Consider the following 21,987-nt stretch of genomic DNA (forward strand, 5'->3'; position numbering starts at 1 on the left):
CTCATTTGGCATCCACACTGGAGCATTTAAATGAGGGTTGCTAACTGCCACAGCATAAGCAAAATGCTAAGTTTTCTTTTGAGTTATTTTATTGAACAGAATCATTCCAAAGGAAATTTTGAATACATGACAATTTCCTTAAAGATCCATATTGAGTCGTATGAATATAAATTCCTCTATTACATGCATGAGGGATGCTGCCATGTACTGCATGAATCCTGTCTTCCAAATCTTCAGAAGGAAAAATAAATACATAAAGCCTGAAGATCAGTTATGTAAAGAGAGTGGGAAAAAGGAAGGCATAAGCCCAGCCTCTGTCTTTGGCTTCTTTCGTGTTTGTCTCTCCTTTCATCCCCTAAATAATAAACCAAAAAAAGACGAGCAAGGCCATGAGCCGAGCAGCTGCCCTGAGTTACCCTGGAGAGGGTAACTACAACCTACAGTCTACTCCCTGGTAGACCTACTTCAACCTACAGTCTTCTCCCTGGTGCTCCAGCGGCACCAACCTGCTCTCCCCAGTGGCTCAGCAAAGAGCAGACCTTTGTCTGTCAGCAGAGCTGACACTCCAGACTCACAAAGCTCTAGGTGAATTCAAATACAGGCTGAGTTTCTCCTTGGTGCCTTTTCTTTCCTAGAAATGCTTGTATCTCACTGGGCTCTGGGTCTCATTTTCCTTTGAATTGCCCAGTAGCCCACTGGACTTGTCTGCACTGTTTTGCAGCTTTTCTTTGTTTCTTCTCTATTCAAAGTTATTGCCTCTTTGTGGTGCTGAAGGCGGCTGCTGTCAGCAAAGTCCAGGTGCTGAGTAGAGATGCTGATGAGTTTCGTGGGCTGTCCCTTCTAGGCAGACTTTGCTTCTTTGGAAGCATTTTCTTCATAAGTTGTCAATGAATTTCGACTGATACAATTATGGGTCTAGAATGAGAAGCTTTTTATTGTGAGGCAGCCTATTTAGCAGCCTCAAGACAGATTACCTAGGTAATGCCCTGAGTCCTTCTCAAGTAAGTCATGTATAAAAATCTGGAAAACAGCAGAGAAGAAGGTACAGATGAACATTAGAAACATCAATTAGCGATATTCATGAGAAAACTATAGTTACTATGGAAAGGCAGGTAGGAACAAGCCTTTTTATTTGTCTCCAAAACCACTGAGAGACACAGAGAGAGAGAAAGAGAGAGAGAGAGAAAGAGAGAGAAAGAGCGAGCTAGAGAGAGAGGTCAGCACTGCTGTCTATGTGTCCTAGATGAGAGGCCTTGGAAACTCAGTAACTTGCCCTGGTTATCCAGGCTCTGGGGCTTGTTGAAGCTGGACCTCAGAAGGTGTGTCACTGAACAAGGCCAGTGCTCTTTTCACGACAGCTTGATGCCTCTCGGAGACTTGGGCCTAGAAAGGCAGGGTTGGCCTTGGTTGCTGGAGAAGCTGGAAAGGAGTTTAATGAAAGGAAAGGCAGCAGTGATGGCAAGTGAGGAGTTTGTGAGTCGGGTAGAGGAAAGTGAAGAGCAGCGTACAATGGGGAAAAATGGGAAAATGCTATAAAGCATAGGATTTAATTAGGCAAAATGTACGTGTTTTGTAGACAGGATTTATCAGAGATCCAACATGATCGGTCATCAAGTTAGATTTTTTTTTCCATTTCCATCTTACTTCAGAATTAACTACCAGGTTGTGATGGTTAATTTATGTGTCAGTTTCACTGGGCCACAGGATGCCCGGATGGCTGGTCAAACATCATTTCTGAGTGTGTCTTTGAAGGTGTTTGGGGAAGAGATTAGTATTTGATCAGTAGACTGATTAAGCTGATGCCCTCCCCAGCTTCTGGTGGGTGCTGGGCACCACCCAACCCCTTGAGGGCCTGAATAGAACAAACAGGTGAACAAACAGGCAGAGGAAGGTTGAATTCTCTCTACCCGACTGCTTGAGCTACAATATCAATCTCCTGCCTTGGTGCTTCTGGATTTCGGGTCTTCTGACTTAGACTGGCATCTACACCATTGGTTCTCTGGCTGTCAGGTGTTCAAACTGAATTGTCAACTTTCCTGGGTCTGCAGCTGGCAGATGGCAGATTGTGGGACTTCTCAGCCCCCATAATTATGCGAGCCAACAACTCAGACTATATATATTGTACTATACTATTGGTTCTATTCATCTGGAGAACGCTGATGAATACAAAGCTTTTGTATTCATTTAAGACAAAAAGAAAACATTTGGGCTATCTTAGTCTAGATTATAATTTTTTTAGAATAATGTGTTATATTTTTTAAATCAAAAATTTAAAGAAGCTTTTTAGTTATATTTATTAAAATTTCAGTTTTCGATTTAGGGCGCACAATTTTTAAATGCATAGGTCTATTTTGGATCTCAGTGCTGTGCTAAGATCCTAAAGGGATATTTTTCTTCTAGCTCCCTGCCACTGTGGTGATACCAGAGGAGGTTTGGTAAGGAGTTAGGACTTCCAGCACTGTGCACAGGTAATACTTCCCTACCCAGTTAAGGAAGGCCATGTAGGAAGCAGTAAAGAAGTGTTTCAGCCCCTTCCGCTGCTCATCCCACAGCCAGGGAAGAATGACTGGAGGCTTAGTGGAGAGGTAGACCTTTACCTTCACCCAGTATTAATGAGGATTCATTCTTCTTGCATATCTGAGGAGACGGGGTAGGGACCTAGACATCTACTCTGATCAGGCAGTAGTGAGGCTGTGCCTTCCATCTCTTGCCAAGTGCTGGAGGAGGCCAGCTAAATAGAAGGGGATACTGGAAACTTTAACACCCTCCTCTCAACAATTGGTAGAACAATGACATAGGCAATCAGCAAGGATATGGGGGAACTGAAGAACACCATCACCAACAGGATCTACTCAATTTTATCAACACTTCTACTAGCAAAAGCAGAATTCATATTCTTTTCGAGTATCCATGGGACATGTGTCCACATGAGCTATCTGCTCGGTCGTAAAGCAAAAGTAAGCAGACTCAAAAGAATTGAAACTATACAGAGCAGTTTTGCCTACCACAGTGGAATCAACCCAGAAAGCAACAACAGAAAGATAACAGCTAAATCTCCATATACTTGGAAACTTAGCAGTGCCCTTCCAAATAACCCATGGATAAAAGGGGAACTCTTTACAGAATTAAAAATAATATGTTGAACTTAATGAAAATAAGGTACAACATATCAAACTTGCATGGCACAGCTAAAATACTATCGAACGAGAAATGTATATCACTAAATACATACATTAGAAAATAGGGAAAGTTTCTAATCAATAATCCAAGCTCCCATCTCAGGATCCTAGGAGCAAAATAAACCCAAAGTAAGCAAATGGAAACCAATAACAAAAAAAGAAGAAATCAATGGAATTGAAAAAAAGGAGAAAATCAATGAAACAAAGAGCTAGTTCTTTGAAAACACCAATAAAAATTATAAACCTGTAATATTAGTGACAAATAGAAAAGAGGAAACACATAAATAGCCAATATCAGTAATAAAACAAGGAAAATCATTATAGGCCCTGTAGACATCAAAAAGATACGAAAGGGGTATTACAAACAACTCTTACACATAAATGCTATGACTTTGATGCATGGATCAATTCCTCAAAAAACACAAACTACTTCAATTCACCCAATATGAAATAGACAATATGAATAGCCCTATAACTTTTAAGAAATGAATTTGTAACTTAAACTCTCTCAAAAAAGCTTCCTATTCCAGATTGTTTCACTGGAGAATTCCACCAGCTGTTTTAAGGAAAATTAAAACCAATTTTACACAATCTTTTCTAAAAAATAGAAGATAATACTTTCTAATTCATTTTATAAAACAAGTGTTATCCTAACACCAAAACCACACAGACAGTAACACACACACACACACACACACACACATACACAGTGAGAGAAAAAATATCCCTCATCAATATAGGTGCAAAATATGTTTAAAATAGTAGCAGATAGAATTTACAATATATAAAAAGAATTATCTACCATAACAAAATGGTTTCTGTTTATGATTTTGCTTTTTGCTGGGGGTACAAAGCTGATTCAATAGCTGAAAATCTTTCAAGGTTATCCATCACATCAACAGGCCAAAGAAGAAAAAATACATGATCACATCAGAGGATGAAGAAAAGCATTTGATAAAATTTAATATCCAGCCATGTTAAAAAAAAAAAACACAAAAAACTCCCATACAAATAGGAATGGAAAAGACCACCTGAGCTTGATAATGGGTTTCTACAAAAATCCCACAGCCAATATTATATTTAAGGGTAAAATCTGGATGTTTTGTTCCTATGAGCAGAAACAAGACAAGGATGTCTTCTTCACCACTCTTATTCAACACAGTCTGCTGGAAGTTCTAGCGAGTGTAATAAGGCAAGAAAGGAAATGAAAGGCAAACAGATTGGAAAGGAGGAAATAAACCTGTGCCTATTTATATAAATAGGCATAATTGCCTTTGCGTAAAATCCCAAGAAATCTACCATGAGAAAGAAAGAAAGGAAAGAAAAAACTCAAGGAACTAATAAGTTAGTTTAGCAAGGTCACAAGACACAAGATAAACATTCAAAAAATCAGTTGTATTTCTATATACTAGCAATGGGTATTGAAGTGAACAACACAATTACATTTTAAATTGCTCATAAAAATGTAATACTTAGGTGTAAATCTAACAAAATGTGTAGGGAACTTGTGTGTCAAAAACCACAACATGCTGATGAAAGAAGTCAAAGATCTAAAGAAAAGAAAAAGAAAGACATTTCATGTTTGTAGATTTGAGACCATATAGTGTCAATTGAATAGTAATCACCATAGTATGAGTCAGTTCTCCCCTGTGGATATATAGTCTAATGCATTCCTATCAAAATCACAGTAAAATTTTTGTAGACATAAAGATATAGATGATACCATTCTAAAATTTACATTGAAAGGTAAAAAAGCTGGAATAGCTAAAACTATGTTTATAAAGAAAAATGAAGTAGGAGGAATTAACCTACTACATTAAAAGTCCTAAATGCACATTACACATAGATCAATGGAACAGAGTAAGAACACAGAAATAGACCCACACAAATGGACTCTACTGATTTTTGGGAAGTGAGATTGTTTGGAAATTGGCAACATGCAGGATCCGTGTGGTGATGTAAATATTCTACATTTTTACTGCATTAACATCAATATCCTGGTTGTGATAGTTTTGCAGGAGGTTAGTATTGAAAGAAATTAGGTAAAGAGTACACAAGATTTATCTGTTTTATTTTTTTACAGCTGTATGCAAATCTAAACTTATTTCAAAATTAAAACTTTAAAAATATTTAAAGGTAATAGAAACGGGATACATGTAGACATAATAAAGGGCATGAATGGATATCATTGGTTTAGATTATTTAGATTTTCAAATTGCCTTTTTTTTTTCTGAGACACAGAGTCTTGCTCTGTGGCTCAGGCTGGAGTGCGGTGGTGGTGCGATCTCAGCTCACTGCAATTCTACCTCCTGGCTTTAAGTGATTCTCCTGCCTCAGCCTCCTGAGTAGCTGTGATTATGGTATAGTATATACCACCACACCTGGCTAATTTTTGTATTTTTAGTAGAGACAGGGTTTTGCCATGTTGGCCAGGCTAGTCTTGAACTCCTGACCTGAAGTGATCTGCCCACCTTGGCCTCCCAAAGTCCTGGGATTACAGGTGTGAGCCACCAGCTTGGGCCCTCAAATTGCCTTTGACATGGCCAATATGAAACTTCACTGATCGAGGAAAGTATCATGGTTAAAAGAGCTAGTTTGTAATTGGGTAGTATTTTATCTTTAAATGAAAAAAAAAAGTATTTGTGCATGCGTGTGTGTGCATATTTCTGCTGTGTATTTAAATTACTTGACTCTGTCCACTAGAAGTGTCTAGACACATTGGTTGCCCCAGTAGTCAATAACACAATGTGCAATTATGAATCCTTGCAGTTCAAGTGGTCTCCAGTGTCATTTTTCTTCACAAAAATTTGCAAGATGTCCTGCAGGGAATACTTGATTCCAGACGTAGCACCAGGAAAACAAAACAAAACAAAAACACTGTTTGGAACCATGTGTTAACAATCCACTAATGCCAATTTTATGTAATACATTATCAATTATTTGCATTATTATGATAACATTTGTCAGCTATTTGGATAGTCTTTAATATCTGCGTTCATCAGTCAACTCAAATCATATCAGTACTGGCCAACTGTGTCTTATGGGTAGGGCCAAAGGCTTTTAAAACTGGAGGGCCCTTAGGTAATACTATTTACCACATTAAGAAAGATTCAAAGAATTTAAAGAGCTTGTCTAATATCACAAAAATAAATAAGCTTGCCTGCTTCCTAATTTATTAACTTCATGCAAATATCCTTTTAGCAATAAAAAAAGAGTTACTAAACACTATGCTTCCTACAAAAATCAAACTACCTCAGCAAATGTTTGTCAATGTAGGTGGGTGTTAGCTACATTTTCCCAGATAGCAGTGAATTGAAGTCTCCAAGTGGGAAGATTTTTACTTTAGTTTGAATGAGAGACCTTCAGCTTCTTCTCCAGATATCTATATACAACCAGGTGCCATGTATGAGAGCTTTCCAAAGAATATGATCTTGTGATGATGAAAGACTAATTAGAAGAATCTTAAATAAAAATGACAGCACAATGTCATGCTATATTTGGTTACAATATAACCAAAACTTGTTATCCACTTTGCCAAATAATGATTGATTGCATCCAACAGACAAGGCATTGTGCCAGCTGCTGCAGAGACAGAACTGAGAAGTGCATAGTCATTGCCCTCAAGGCTCTTGGTAGCAGTTTTACGGAAGTTTGGAAGCAGCATCAAAAACTAGCCCATAGCATGAAAAAAGATGGACAAGAAGTATATTTAAAGAAAATATGATGGTCCAATTGTGTGTGTGTGTGTGTGTGTTTCGTTAGAAATCATCAGATTCTCATGCAGAGAATAAGCTAGAAATGTAGATTGTAGCTATAGAGAGGAGGACTCTCTGTGACAGGGTCCATTCTGAACAGGAAAAAAATGACTTTCTCACTTCACTATATGTATCAAATAGCGGTGTTGCACCAAAGTAAGAATGTAAAAGACCAGTGCTTAGCTTTTTTGATTATTTCCCTGTCAAAATAATAAGTGATGGTTTTTACTAGTGTGAAGGCAGTAAATATAAAAAGGCAGGAATTGAAGGGGGAACTGAGGGGAAAGCTGCGGCCATTGGCAGACGACAGGGAGCCGTCCTGGGGGAGGGGATCCCAGATGGCTCCGTGGGTTCTAATCTACATAACATGCAGCAGTGAACATGAGGAAGGAGAGAAGGAAGAATGAATGATTCAGAGGTTTCAAGTCAGACAGTATTGAATTTTTTAGTAAGAAATATGGCCATCTTCCGAGAATGAGCCACTCTGGGGCTGGGGCTGGAGGCTTAAAAACAGACAGAACGATTTCTAGCGGTTACTCTGAAGATTGTAATTTGGCGTAATCAAGAGGTGAATCGGGGAACTTCTTAGCAGCCAGACAGGGTCCATCTGAGATGTCAGCATGAATTTGTGGCAGATGCAAATGACACCGAATTACAGTCAGATCCAATGATTGGCCATGCCATTAGCTAGAATTATGAATGACTATGATTAAAAAAAAATGGTGGCAGCTTATCAGTGGCTTTTGCTATTTAAATGGCTAAGCCCTAAGGCTCAGATTTTCTTGAGACCTGAAAGAAGTCAGAATAGGCAATTGCTTTAGAAACTGTGGATGAATTAAAGGAGGGGAGATGCCGATGGGAATGAAAAGCATGTTTAGAAAGTGGAAGAGGACAACATAGGCTATTAGAGATGAGAGTCAAGAGTTGAATATCTTTGAGGTAGGGTATTTCCAAATATTTGCATCAAATATACTCAAAGTCATGGAGAAGGACATGACTGGAGGCGTTTGGATAAGATCTTTAGTAAATGCATAGTCCGTTTTGATGTAACTCAAGTGACATTTGAGGAAGCTAGAAATAAAGTGAAAAATCCCTGATACAGAATTTGATGGTTGTACCTTTTATAAAGTATGCCAGAAGAAATTACCTCAACTTCCATTAATTTTCTAGAAGTGAATTGGAATAGCTACCAAAGTCATGTGAGCATGATTGGGTAATAGCACAACATGGTAGGACTCTGTAGAGGTTACAGACACTATTTGTAACCCCTTATATTTCAAATAACTCTTTTTGTTTTACAAAGAACTTTCATGTTTATTACATCACAATATTAACAGTGTGGTACTCCTGTTTTACCAAGTAAGAAACTGCAGCACTGGGACACTGAATGACTTGCCTAATTCCCCATAGCTCCAGGTGGCTTCTGAAGATGTGTTGATTTCCCCCATGGTTTTGCTGGGCACTGCTGCTCCTAACTCAGGAAGGCACAGGGAAGCCAAACCTCTTGATGGAGGTTTCTTGACCTCAGCACTATGAATATTTATGGCCAGATAATTCCACATGGTGGAGCTTGCCTGTGCACACTAGGATGTGTAGCAACATCTCCCGGCCCAACCATCACCCCGAGTTGTGACAAAGAAAAATGTCTCCAGAAACGATGGAGTATCCCCTGGAGGGTATGACAGAGAACCGCTGCTCTAGATTTGTAAATTGTTCGCATTTCACAATGTATGGTGTATAACATTGTATGTAGCTCACATTTCCGTAATACTAAGCCACGTGGCGGCACAAGTGCAAACTGGATAATTAAGTAATAGTTTACTTATACCTGAATGTAGTTTAAGAATTTGGCATTTAAGAATTGGCATTGTCAACTGCTCTTCTGACTCAAATTTGTTGGAACACCTGGGAATGTGTGGGATGCCTTATTACTTCTATTTTATTTAGGCCCTTGTAACAGCAAACAATAAAAACTCAGCCTTTATAGGAAAGATGGACATAATCAGGCACTGGATTTATAGAAGCCTATAGAAAGGAAGTTGTATCAGGGTTCACACACCTTTTCCAGGTCCTTCCACCAGCTGCACAGCCCTTTCCTCAGTTTCTTCTGCTGTCTCTGTCTAATACCCTTTCACTGCAAAGAATCCAGTCCTCTGGACAAAATTCCCAAAGACCTCAATTAGCCATCTATACTACCTCATAAGTGACACTCACATATCCACAGGCGCAATTTTTATAATCCCTCATGGCTGATGCTCACCCTCCCTCATGGCTGATGCTCACTCTTCCTCATGGCTGATGCCCATCCTCCTTCATGGCTGATGCCCACCATCCCTCATGGCCGATGCTCACCCTCCCTCATGGCTGATGCTCACCCTCCCTCATGGCCGATGCCTACCCTCGCTCATGGCCGACGCTGACCCTCCCTCTTGGCTGACGCTCACCCTTCCCCATGGCCGATGCTCACTCTCCCTCATGGCTGATGCCCACCCTCCTCAACCTCCCTCATGGCTGATGCTCACCCTCCCTCATGGCTGATGCTCACCCTCCCTCATGGCTGATGCCCATCCTCCCTCATGGCTGATGCTCACACTCCCTCATGGCTGATGCTCACCCTCCCTCATGGCTGATGCCCACCCTCCCTCATGGCTGATGCCCATCCTCCCTCATGGCTGACGCTCGCCCTCCTCACCCTCCCTCATGACTGATGCTCACCCTCCCTCATGGCAGATGCTCACTCTCCCTCATGGCTGATGCCCACCCTCCTCACCATCCCTCATGGCTGATGTTCACCCTCCTCACCCTCCCTCATGGCTGATGCTCACCCTCCCTCATGGCTGATGCTCACCCTCCCTCAAGGCTGATGCCCACCCTCCTCACCCTCACTCATGGCTGATGCCCACCCTCCTCACCCTCCCTCAAGGCTGATGCTCACCCTCCGCACCCTCCCTCATGACTGATGCTCACTCCCCCAAATGCTTGATGCTCACCCTCCTTCATGGCCGATGCTCACTCTCCCTCATGGCCGATGCTCAACTTCCCTCATGGCTGATGCCCACCCTCCTCACCCTCCCTCATGGCTGATGCCCACACTCCTCACCCTCTCTCATGGCTGATGCCCCTCATGGCTGATGCTCACCCTCCCTTATGGCTGATGCCCACCCTCCCTCATGGCTGATGCCCACCCTCCCTCATGGCTGATGCCCATCCTCCCTCATGGCTGATGCTCACCCTCACTCATGGCTGATGCTCACCCTCCCTCATGGCCGACGCCCGCCCTCCCTCGTGGCCGACGCTCGCCCTCGCTCGTGGCCGACGCTCACCCTCCCTCCCCTCGTGGCCAATGCTTACTCTTCCTCAGGACTGTTGCTCACCCTCCCTCACGGCTGATGCCCATCATCCCTCATGGCTGACCCTCACCCTCCCTCATGGCTGACCCTCACCCTCCCTCATGGCCGATGCTCACCCTCCCTCATGGCTGATGCTCACTCTTCCTCATGACTGTTGCTCACCCTCCCTCATGGCTGACGCTCACCCTCCTCACCCTCCCTCATGGCTGATGCCCACCTTACCTCATGGCTGATGCCCGTCCTTCCTCATGACTGTTGCTTACCCTCCCTCATGGCTGATAGCCATCCTCCCTCATGGCTGACGCTCATCTTCCCTCATGGCCGACACTCACCCTCCCTCATGGCTGAATCTCACCCTCCCTCATGACCAATGCTCACCCTCACTCGTGGCTGATGCTTACCCTCCCTCGTGGCCGATGCCCACCCTCCCTCATGGCTGATGCTAACCCGCCCTCCCCTCATGGCCGATGCTTACTCTTCCTCAGGACTTTGCTCACCCTCCCTCATGGCTGATGCTCATCCTCCCTCATGGCTGATGCTCACCCTCCCTCATGGCTGATACCTATCCTCCCTCATGGCCGACGCTCACCCTCCCTCATGGCCGACGCTCACCCTCCCTCATGGCTGATGCTCACCCTCCCTCATGGCTGATGCTCACTCCCCTTCTTGGTTGTTGCTCACTCTTGCTCAGGAGTAATGAGACTTCATTGGTTTTGTGTCTCCCTTATCCACTCTGGGTTCACTCAGGGCACAATATAGACTGATGCACTGGCCATGGTGCTATCCCTCAAGGTGTATCTTCAAAGCAGCTGCTGAAACTGGTTAAGACTTTTAAAAAATGTGTGGCTGATGAGCTTCCAGTGACTGCTAAGATTTCATACTTAGTTGACACTAAGAAAGACAACACACTATCAATTCTTGGCCTTTTGGCTAAGATCAAGTGAAAGACAACAAACTATTTCAGTCACCAAAGACCAAATCTCTCAGGTCCTGCCAGTACACTAATAAAATTATATTGTTACATTCTTCAAATTGATTCCTAAGTCATCTATGGTGAAAAAAAAATCTCCTTTAGGAATGTGGAATTAATTGTTTCCTATGCGTTCTTCATTGTAAAGACTTCAGATTACTAATTCTTCAAATATTCAAGCAGAACTTTTTAAATTAGGAGACTCTTAAATTTCTCAAATTGAAATCACACTTCATTCCCAAAGTTTCGCAAGTATGTTTACTTAGCTTAGTGAGTTTTCTGAGCAAGTTAGAGTCTTTAAGAAAAAAGGAGACTACATGAATGTGAGCCTTCACTATTTGCTCTTAAACTTGGAGATCAAAGGAGACCTTCACAAAATAGAACAGAAGAGGATTCCCTTGTTTAATGTACAGAATGAGAACAGACAGATTATAGCTTTGAACTTGCATGTAACATGAACTGTAAGACCTGAAGACACTTCTTTTTTGAATAATTTAAAACTTCAGCTGGGTCAAGTTATCCTTTAAAGGAATTTATTTTCATGGTCATGTTTAATCGTTAGTAATTATGCTGCTTTCTTTTATTCCAGGTAATGTATGATGTTGTTGGGGCAATTGAAAAAAATAAAGATTCCCTTTCACAGAATCTTCTATTTGTAATGAAAAGTAAGTTGATTTTTTTTTCCTGCCCTACACAGGTTAAAATGCCATGTATTCATTATTTATCTCTGAATATTTTCCTATAAAATATGTTGCCAGATGACACATAATTGAAATACCTTTCGCATTCTAATGCCCAGAATACTAAGAAATGGGTCTTGCTGCACTATATGTTGGCTACAGTGTAATTTGGATTCCAGTGGAAACCATAATTTAACTAAGCTTTTAGCAGATAAAAATGTAAAACACCTTTACTGCTTTAGTGGGTTGAATATAGAAAAGCTTTTCTGTGAAGACTAATGAAGATGAGGATGGCTTCCAACGTTATTTAGGCCACAGTAGGGTGAATTTCATTACTTAACACGACTCTGGAGCACAACTAAGGATGGTATTTTATTCTTCTGTATTTTCAGTTGTCAAATATTAATACTCACTAAGAAGGAGGAGTAAAAGGAGTATATACATGTATATACATGTAAGTTTGAATTTATAGGACCCTTCTACTTAGTGAGCATAAATACTTTATATGCAATATCTACTATAATTCTGTACTGTATAAGACTGCATACAAAATGTATATATGTGATAATTAAATATATATCCATCCATATATATATATATATATATTATACAAAGTTCTGTCTCCTCTAGTAATTATTTACTTAAGAGCAGTTCTGCAGTGATTCACATTTTTCTACTAACCTTTTTGCTTAATTAAAATATATCATCTTTTGTGCTTTAAGTTGCTATAAGTGAAATAGTCATTCATCTTTAAAAGAAGCACAGGATAGCTTTTCATGAATCGGTTGAATGCTCCATCCTTGAAAATAAGAAATCCATATCACTTCTGGTTTGAGAAACATATTTGCCTCAAATTATAGCAGCACAGCTGTCATAACATTGTTTTTCCCTGAGAATTATTCTGCTTGCCCCTCAGAACGTATGTTTATTGTGAGTTCTCTTAGCTAAAACTAACGAATAAAACATGGAATAATATTATGAAGACAAAAAGAATTAGTCTTATTTATTATCACTGGAAAATCTTTTCTTTAGTTTGCTATTATTTGCACTTTTATATATAATGCACTTCTCTTTTATGAAGGTCTAATATGTAGCATGTATTTAAAAGTTTGCACAATGGTTTTTTACTTTTGGATTTCATGGTGATAGGAAATATATAGAGAGAATGAAAATATGATGGCTAATGATATTGCAATTCTGCTTATCTTAATAGAGCCCCTATATCTTAAAATCATTCTTTTGTGTGCATTTGTACACAAAACATGTTCCAGGAAAAAAAAAAATTGAGTCTGTTTTTTTGAGTCTGTTTTTTTTTTTTTTTTCTTCTTTTGAGATAGTGCGATCTTGGCTCACTGCAACCTCTGCTTCCCATGTCCAAGCAATTCTCCTGCCTCAGCCTTCTGAGTAGCTGGGACTACAGGCACCCGCCACCACCATGCCTCGCTAATTTTTGTATTTTTAGTAGAGACGGGGTTTCACCATGTTGGCCAGGATGCTCTTGATCTCTTGACCTCCGGATCCGCCTGTCTCAGCCTCCCAATGTGCTGGGATTACAGGCGTGAGCCACTGCACTCTATCTATCTATCTACTTATTTATTTTAAAATTATTTAGGAGGCAGGTGCTTCTGAGCAAAAGGACAGAATTTACGGTATACCCTTTTGTATTTATACAAGAGGCATCAGATTTTTTTTTGTAAAGGGCCAGAGAATAAATAATTTAGACCATGTGCCCCATAGCTCCTTGTTGCAGTTACTCACCTCTGCTGTTATAAGGTGAAAAACAGCTGTACACAGTACAAATAGATATGACTGTGTTCTGATAAAATTTTATTTACACAAACAGACAGTGGGCCATGTGTGACTCAAAAGCCGTGATTGCTCACTTACTCTGTCATAAAAGCTAAAGGTTCGTGGTTGCTATCACGTTTTATGAATCTGTGAAATGTTTTGATGCTCATACATAGTTATTAAAAGCAAGTGCAGTTCATAAATAATAATTTTTATTTGCAGGTACTTTGCTTTAGTATCTAATTCAATTTTCATAGCATCAAAAAGCTGCCGGTTGAGGAGGATGGTGAGGTCTGTTGTAGAGTCTACACAAGCAGAGCTGTGTCTCTGAGACCGCTAGCCAGGTGCAGCCAGGGAGCTTAGAGACAGCTCATGGTGACATTCAACAAATACATGCATCTGTGCCTGAGATTAGAAGTAAAGTCTACTTCACTCAAAAAGAGCAATAAAATAAAATATGCCAAGATTCAGACTGTTAACTCTGCTCACAAGAAGAGGAAATTGTAGGATTTAGGAAAATTTAGGATTTACTGTCACTTACATCAATAATTACTTAGTCTTTTTTTTTGCTGTGTGCCTCTGTATACTTGTTTATAAGTTAGCTTATCCCACTTTAGGTAGAAAGACTCTGTACAGTGATTGTAGATCCCAGGGAGGGACACTTCCCCTCTCAGTGTGTATATAGACTGATGTGAAGAAAATGGTTTATGGTCAGTGACTCCTTGCAATCCCAATGAGAGAAATATGCCTCTTCACTGGAGTTGCCTTGCTAGGTTTTAAGAGGCAAATGGATAGCAGAATTCTCTTTCAAGTCCTGGAGCAACTTGCTGTCTCCTGCAATGTGCTCAGCTGTGGTAAGGGCTCTCCCGTCAGGGCCCCGATGCATGGTGCCAGCTCCCCGTGTTGGTAGGAGGACATGGGTCTTACTACATCTTCATGCAACCTGACCATATGATGCAGAGAAAATACAAAACGGGGTCAGTTACGTATTTTGGACCATATTTATGTCTCATGTTGTGAGTTTTTTAAATCTTTTTTTCTTTTTAAAAATACCTTTTGTATCACCTACCTTCTCTGTAATCTTTTCACCTTTATTAGAAGTGTTTTCTCAGTTATAAGAATAAAATGTTACATTATTTATCTGTAGGTTCATTTATACATAGACGTGCTATACATATAAATAGTAATTGTTTAATTATTTCTTTAAATTGGCTGTATTACTATATATTTATCATTTAACTTTTTATTTTGAAGTGATTTGAAACTTAAACTGAAAAAATTATTACAAATTTCTCCCAGGTAACGTCTTCCCAGATTCATTTTTTTTCATCACCTTTCTTTTACTCTTTCACCATCTTTCTTTCTATCTCCTTCTGTCTTTTGCTCTTGTCCTCTTTCCTTCCTTTGTCCCATGTGTATGTACGTGTGTGTGTGTGTGTGTGTGTGTGTGTGTGTGTGTGTGTGTGTTTACTTTCTGTCATTTGAAAGTAAGTCGCTTACCTCTTCTTGTCTAAATACTTTGGTGCCCAACCTAAGAGAAGGGATATTATCTTACATAATTTCAGTAAATTTTCGGAATATTTAACAGTGATATACTACTCATATCTAATCCAGAGTTCATATAAAGTTTCACCAATTGTCCCACTAATAGTAGTTTTTTATGGTCATTTCCCACTAATTCAGGATCATCAATTCCATTTAGTTGTCATTTTGCTTTAGTTTTTAAATCTGAGAAAATTCTTCAGCTATTCTCTCTTTCATGATATTAACTGTAAAAAAAAATGCCACTGAATTTGTAGAAATCACTCTGTTTGAGTTTATTTGCTGTTTCTTTATATTAGAAGCAGGTTATGAATTTTTTGGCAGGAATCCCAAGGGGGACTGGGTGTCCTTCTCAGCACATCTCATTCAGACGCAGTCATGGTTTCACACAGGTTAACCATGAGCACTGTGATAAGGTGGTGTTCTTCAGCTTTTTCTAACATAAAGCTGCTGTTTTCTTTTTGTTATTAATGAGTAATTTATGAGAAGATACTCTGAGATTATGTAAATATTCTGTTCCTCATCAAACTTTTACCAGTTTTACATACATTTATGGTTCTTGCCGAAATCAATTATTTCTCATGATTACAGAATTTTTTTTTTTTTTTTGAGATGGAGTTTCGCTCTTGTTACCCAGGCTGGAGTGCAATGGCGCGATCTCGGCTCACCACAACCTCCGCCTCCTGGGTTCAGGCAGTTCTCCTGCCTCAGCCTCCCGAGTAGCTGGGATTACAGGCACGCGCCACCATGCCCAGCTAATTTTTTGTATTTTTAGTAGAGGCGGGGTTTCACCATGTTGGCCAGGATGGTCTCGATATCTTGACCTCGAGATCCACCCGCCTCGGCCTCCCAAAGTGCTGGGATTACAGGCCTGAGCCACCGCGCCCGGCCCTATTACAAAATTTTTATTGTCTTACGCCATCTTTCCATAAACAGTGGCAGTCTACTATGATAATTCTCATGTATTTATCTATTGATTAATTTGTTAATGTACACTCATGGATTCTTATGTTATTCAAGAAATAATGATTGATTACTATCACTATATTGATGCTAAAATTGTTTCAGACTTTATCAGTAAGAACCCCTTCAGGCTAGCTCCTATTTATTTTTGACATATCCTTATGACTTTTTTTTTTTTTTTAAACACTTCCTTACCTTCTGGCCTTCCAAAAATGTTCCAGAATCATTCATCTTGCCTCAAATCTAGAATCAGACATTTGCTCAAGAAGCCTTGATTTATCTTAGAAAAGAATGGTATTCAGAAACTCCAAGCTCTGGGGGCTGGGTGAGCTCATTGCTACTGGTGTATGATTGCTTTTAGGCCCTTCCGGAACTGGAACATTTAAGATGTAGGTGTAGATAACATATAGGTATCTAGATAACATATAGGTAACTCTTTATTAAGAATCAGGAATTTCTCTTGCGATCTCTGCTCTTATCCCAACTTCACAGGGCCCCTTTTGCATTGCATAATTGTATCTCCCTTTCCTGACAGTTCTTCCTGCTTCTCTGTTCGTTTATTACCTAATGTAGGATTTTTTTTTTAATGGAAAGCATTACAGATATATATTATGTGACCTGTATTTTGCACCTAGGCAGGCAAAATAATTGGAGTGTGGAAAAGGTAGAAACCAAACTGTTTTGCCACAAAAGGTTGCCAACTGTCTGACCGGCTACGTGCAATCCTAGGGATCTATGTTCATTATTTCACATTTTAATTTCGCAGTGATTCTCAAAGTAGGTACTGTCATCATTATTTTATAGAAAATGACACTTAGGCATAAAAACTGCCTACATACAGATATAAGTAACCCGAGAAGCATTCCTTCCGATCCTTAACCACCACACACATTGTTTTCCCTGTGATTTTTAAATTTGAAACTCAAAATGCACTCATCTGAGCTCCAGTTTCTCTCTGAGGTGTCAAGAAAGGAATATGGACTCAGAATTATTTGATTTTTATAACTTAAACATGAAAATACATCATTCTGCTTTTCCCTTTTCAGCTTAACTGTGTTTTTGTTTTTTAAATAAATGACTTCTTTTCCCTTCTTTAACCTAGCGACTGGTGCAACCTCTCACAGGTACTTACAGGCAGTTCTAAGAGAGGTGAGTTAGGTCCTGGGGAAACGTTTTCCTGGGTAGTTATTTTCCTGGAATGGGGCGTTTCTGATAGAGACCATATGTCTTCATGATTTGGTGAGTGAACAAAAGGCCCTTAGGTCTGAGCTGGTAAGATTGGTTCCGAAAACTAGGATAGAAACACTGCTCATTTAGAGAGCAAGGGACAAGTGGGATCAGGACTCCTGGTTAAGGTAGTGAAGGTCAGAATTTGTCAATGATATCAAATAGTGGAGGAAATAAAAGGATACAGGAAAAGGTAGATGCCTCAGTCTGCTGCACCAATGAAATCTTGTACCCAGAATGTATCAGTGGCTTAAGTTCTTGTATGAGGACTAAGTTTAATGCTTAAGTAATAATTTTAGTACCACTTACGATATTCATTGATTTATTTCCTAGCTAGTGAAAATGTCGTGATCAAACATTTGTTCCAGTCGAAGTTGTCACAAACAGGATCCCTCGTGTCCTCCTATCCTTCCTTGAAATTCCGAGGACATAAGTCTGCCCTGCTCAGTAAGAAAATGACAGCTTCTTCAATTACCGGAGAAAACAAGAATTATCTAGAACTTAGTAAGGTAGGACTTTTTGTGATTATTGTCGGGTTAGTTTTAATTTTGATAAGTACATTTGCTTCTTTTTTTTTTTTTAAGCACAATTTGAAATACCAAGGGAAATAAATTGATATTCTAATAGAATGTATTCAGGAAAAGACTGCCTATCTGATGTATAACCATCAGAATGAAGGAAGAATAGAGGAAGATGCAGGATAGGGACCATTCGATAGCAAGTGTAGTCTGAGTCCTTTTATTGGTTGTCTATGCAACATCCCAGTCATGTTTCATCTCCAACTGCGTTTGTTGAAGAGTAAAACTTCAGATACTGTAGGCTAAGAGGAAATAAACTTAGCTATCTTATTCTGTTGATATTAACCACTTCAGGTAATTTAGATCTCTAAATAATACATTGTTGTTTCTCTTACAGACATAGGGAATTGTTTATATGATAGGATTTTTTACTGCATATTTGTAGATTTTTAATTTTATTGTTTTATACTAATTTTTAAATGTATGTATGTATGTACAATCTCAAGATTCTATGTGGAAAAAGATAACCAAAAACTCAGTGAAGAGTTGTTTCAAACTGATAGGAAACTTGTATGGAGTGTTTTAGGTTTCTTAAGAATCCAATGCCAGATGGTATTCCAGAGTGTTTTGCTTATGTCTACCAAAACTATGAAAGATGAGGGATATAATTGGGAAGGTGTTCGGGACAATCGATTTTAGAAATGCAATTGTTGCAGCTTCTGGAATACATTTTAGCTTACCCGTTAAATAAAAGCATAATTAAACTCAACTCTGTTTTAGAAGAGTCGCCAAAATGTGTGTTAATATGAGTGTGAGTGGGTACGTGAATGTGTGTGTGTGTCTTCAGCCACTGGATTCTAGAATGGAAGATCCTTTGATGTTGTTTAGAACTAAATGATCTTGGGAAGTAGTCTCTGCCACATAGAAAAGGGCATTTTTTACATTGAAAAGACGTAAGGTTATCTTTACAAGAAAGATCACTATCCCTGGGGATCTCGCTGAACCTTCTGGACCTTCTTTCCTCAATCATCCTAAAAACCAAGAGCAAGAAACCAGCACACACCTCTAACCTCAATTATTAAACATTACGAGGCCTAGATGCCATTAAGCTTTCCCTGAAGGACTGCAGAAGGGAGACAATTCACAGTAGTTCCACCAACCCAGAGAGGGAACTGGAGTGTTCAGTTTCAAGGGACAGAGAGCTATTTATTATGATTATTCCTTAAATGTTCTCTTTCTCACTTCCCTTATTTCTTCCCTTCAAGCTGCTTCATCCATGCACAACCATCCCTGTGGCCAGGAAAATAGGGTTGTCCCTACTCTTTAACTGAGCGTGACACATTGCGTGGTGTTTGTAGAAAATGGGTTGATCTTGGCCCAATCACTTCATTTTACATTCCCCTGTCAGTTACAGTGAATCACTTCAGCTTGACAGTTCATCTTCACAGAAGTAAATGAGCTATTGTCATAATAGCAAATGCTCTAGATCCACAAGAATGTTTTCTTGGATTCCCTTCTTGTATCTGTAACTTTTTTTAAGAGAAACAATTTTAGATCAATAAGTGCATTAGTCTAATATGTAATTTTGTGAAATAGTAGGTTAGTGGCTGAGGTTCCTTTTAACCCTTTATTTCTTTTGGCCTTATTTTCATTGATTTTATATCTCCATTATCATTTAATCTTTGTTACATATTTTTTTTTATCTTCAGGGCTGGACATATTTAGTTATTTGGAAAAAATACAGTCTATTACCATTTTTCACAGACAGACAATTTAGTAACATCTTTTAGTAGTTAAAAAAAAAGAAGAAGTGGAGGAAAGGGAAGAAAAGCATGGTAAGGAAGCATCAGACCTATCCATTCATTCAATTCCTGAGGGTAGTTAAATACAAGGGAACAAACCAATGGTAACTGAAACATCAAATCTTGGTAACATAAAATAGCATCCTTTTGCCTCAGAGTAAACTACATCTCCTGGTAAATAAGAAAAGTTAGTAGCATAAGCAGGATATGGTAGTGGGTTTATTGTACCAGCAGGCGAATCGGGATCTATGTTTATTTTCACATTAAAATGGGTGCGGGATGGTGATCTGATTTCCACAGCAGCCCTGCACTTGAAAATTTGGCAGTAACAGGTATTATTTTACCAGTAGTTGCCCATTTCCTCAACTTGTACACCATTACAAAAGTCACTTGGTAGCGATTTTTATAAATATGTTTTAAATTCACATTGGCCTATTAATGAATGTACATGGGTGTGAGACTTTATTTTTTGTTCTTATGAACTAAAATTTAATAAAATAAATTTGTTCACATTTTCTTTTCTTCATTCTTTCTTCTTCCTTTCTCTTTTCTCCCTTCTTCCTTTTTTCTCTTTCTTTATTCCTGTTTCCCTCCCCTTCCCTCCTTCCCTCTCTCATTCCCCCCTCCCTCCTTTTCTTTCTTTTTATTACAGTTATTAAAAAAGAAAGGAACTTCTACATTACTTCAAAGATTGGAACGAGGAGACCCAGTCACCATAGCATCACAACTCAGGGTTAGTAAAGTTTTCCGATTTAAACTTAATGTATGTTTATAGCAACTAAAGAGGGTTCACATAGACTTTTATTTTCCATTTTTGACAATTTAGTTATCTTCAGAAAAAAAGTAAACACACACGTGCACACAGAGTGAATGCATAATAAGATTTAAAGATGTGAAGACTTTGTATTTAAAAGCTGCTTTTTAATTTTAGCTAGTGTCTCCTTTGGAGAATCAGTTGGGTTTTACTTCTCTCCTTAGAAATCACTAACGGATATTATTGGAAAACTTCAGAAGTGCACTCCACACTTCATTCATTGCATCAGGCCCAATAACTCAAAGCTGCCAGATACTTTTGATAATTTTTACGTGTCTGCTCAGCTACAGTATATTGGGGTCCTGGAGATGGTGAAGATCTTCCGATATGGATACCCTGTTCGCCTTTCCTTCTCGGATTTCCTTTCAAGGTAAATTCTTCTGCTCTTAAAATCGTCGTTCTAGCTGCTGTTGAATGCAGGATACTGACACTGACACTATTGTAGCAAGGGTCTTCTGTCTTATTTTTTGCCATTGCTTTTGTTGTTTATGTTTTTCTATCTCCAATAAGCAAAATACTCTGGGAAACAATGAAATACACTGAAAAAGCTTACATAAAAAATAATTAAATTGTACTGAAAACAGTATCTTGGAAACCATTCTCATGCTCCTTTCAAAGCGTGGCTTTCCTCGGATTAAAGTTTTATAAAATGATTGCATATGATATTTACTATTTATTATTTAAAAGGAGAATGTATATAAGTGATTATTTCCCCATTTATAGATGAACGATATATTATTTAGATCAGTGGTTGACAAACAATACTCATAGGCCAAATCCAGTCTACCACATGTTTTTGTAAATAAAGCTTTATTGGAACATGGCCACAATCATTTCTTTGCATTTTGTCTGTAACCACTTTTGCACTGCAGTGGAGATAGACAATGTGCCATGGTATAAAATATTCGTAAAATATTTGTTATCTGCCCTTTAGAACAGAAGATTTTTGACCTCTGTTTTCAGTACATTCAGGTGAAAAACACACTGTGTACCAGACAGGGCACGAATTATTTGGATAAACTCTAGTCATGTGGCCTCATCTTCGGGCCTGTATTAGCCCTTCCCCCATGGTAACTTTATCCCATCCATTTGCAAGAAGGACCTAAACTCACCCAAAAGCAACATCATCCCTGCAGGTTATATATTTGTTCGTATGCATTTTATTTGATCAGAAACTACTCTGATTTTAAGTTAATGATAATCCTCACTAATGAATCCATTTTAAATAGATTAGTTGTTGGAAATTAGCTTAATTTACAGAGATATGCTACTATGCATTGTTCCAGGCCGCATCTTTAGTTGAGGTATGTTGTTGTGCTGTATACTCTAGCTTGATGAACATCCCAGTTTAGACAGGTAACGCATATACAAACTATAGCCATTCAGTGCTTGGGATATT

The 21,987-nt window shown here is 39.2% G+C and overlaps 1 protein-coding gene across 1 annotated transcript in view; it reads left to right on the top strand.

Moving 5' to 3' along the window:
* The window catches only part of MYO16 (myosin XVI), a 563,966-nt gene that overhangs the window by 387,948 nt on the left and 154,031 nt on the right, over nt 1-21,987 (top strand). The window contains exons 24-27 of the mRNA XM_032246200.1: nt 11,844-11,919; nt 17,788-17,963; nt 20,427-20,507; nt 20,753-20,958. Of these exons, the coding sequence (XP_032102091.1) occupies nt 11,844-11,919; nt 17,788-17,963; nt 20,427-20,507; nt 20,753-20,958 (539 nt within the window). The remainder of the gene's footprint in view (nt 1-11,843; nt 11,920-17,787; nt 17,964-20,426; nt 20,508-20,752; nt 20,959-21,987) is intronic.

This window comes from Sapajus apella, unplaced genomic scaffold (assembly GCF_009761245.1).
Source record: "Sapajus apella isolate SASKATOON/1434 unplaced genomic scaffold, GSC_monkey_1.0 scaffold60, whole genome shotgun sequence".
In the NCBI taxonomy this organism is placed as follows: Eukaryota; Metazoa; Chordata; class Mammalia; order Primates; family Cebidae; genus Sapajus; species Sapajus apella.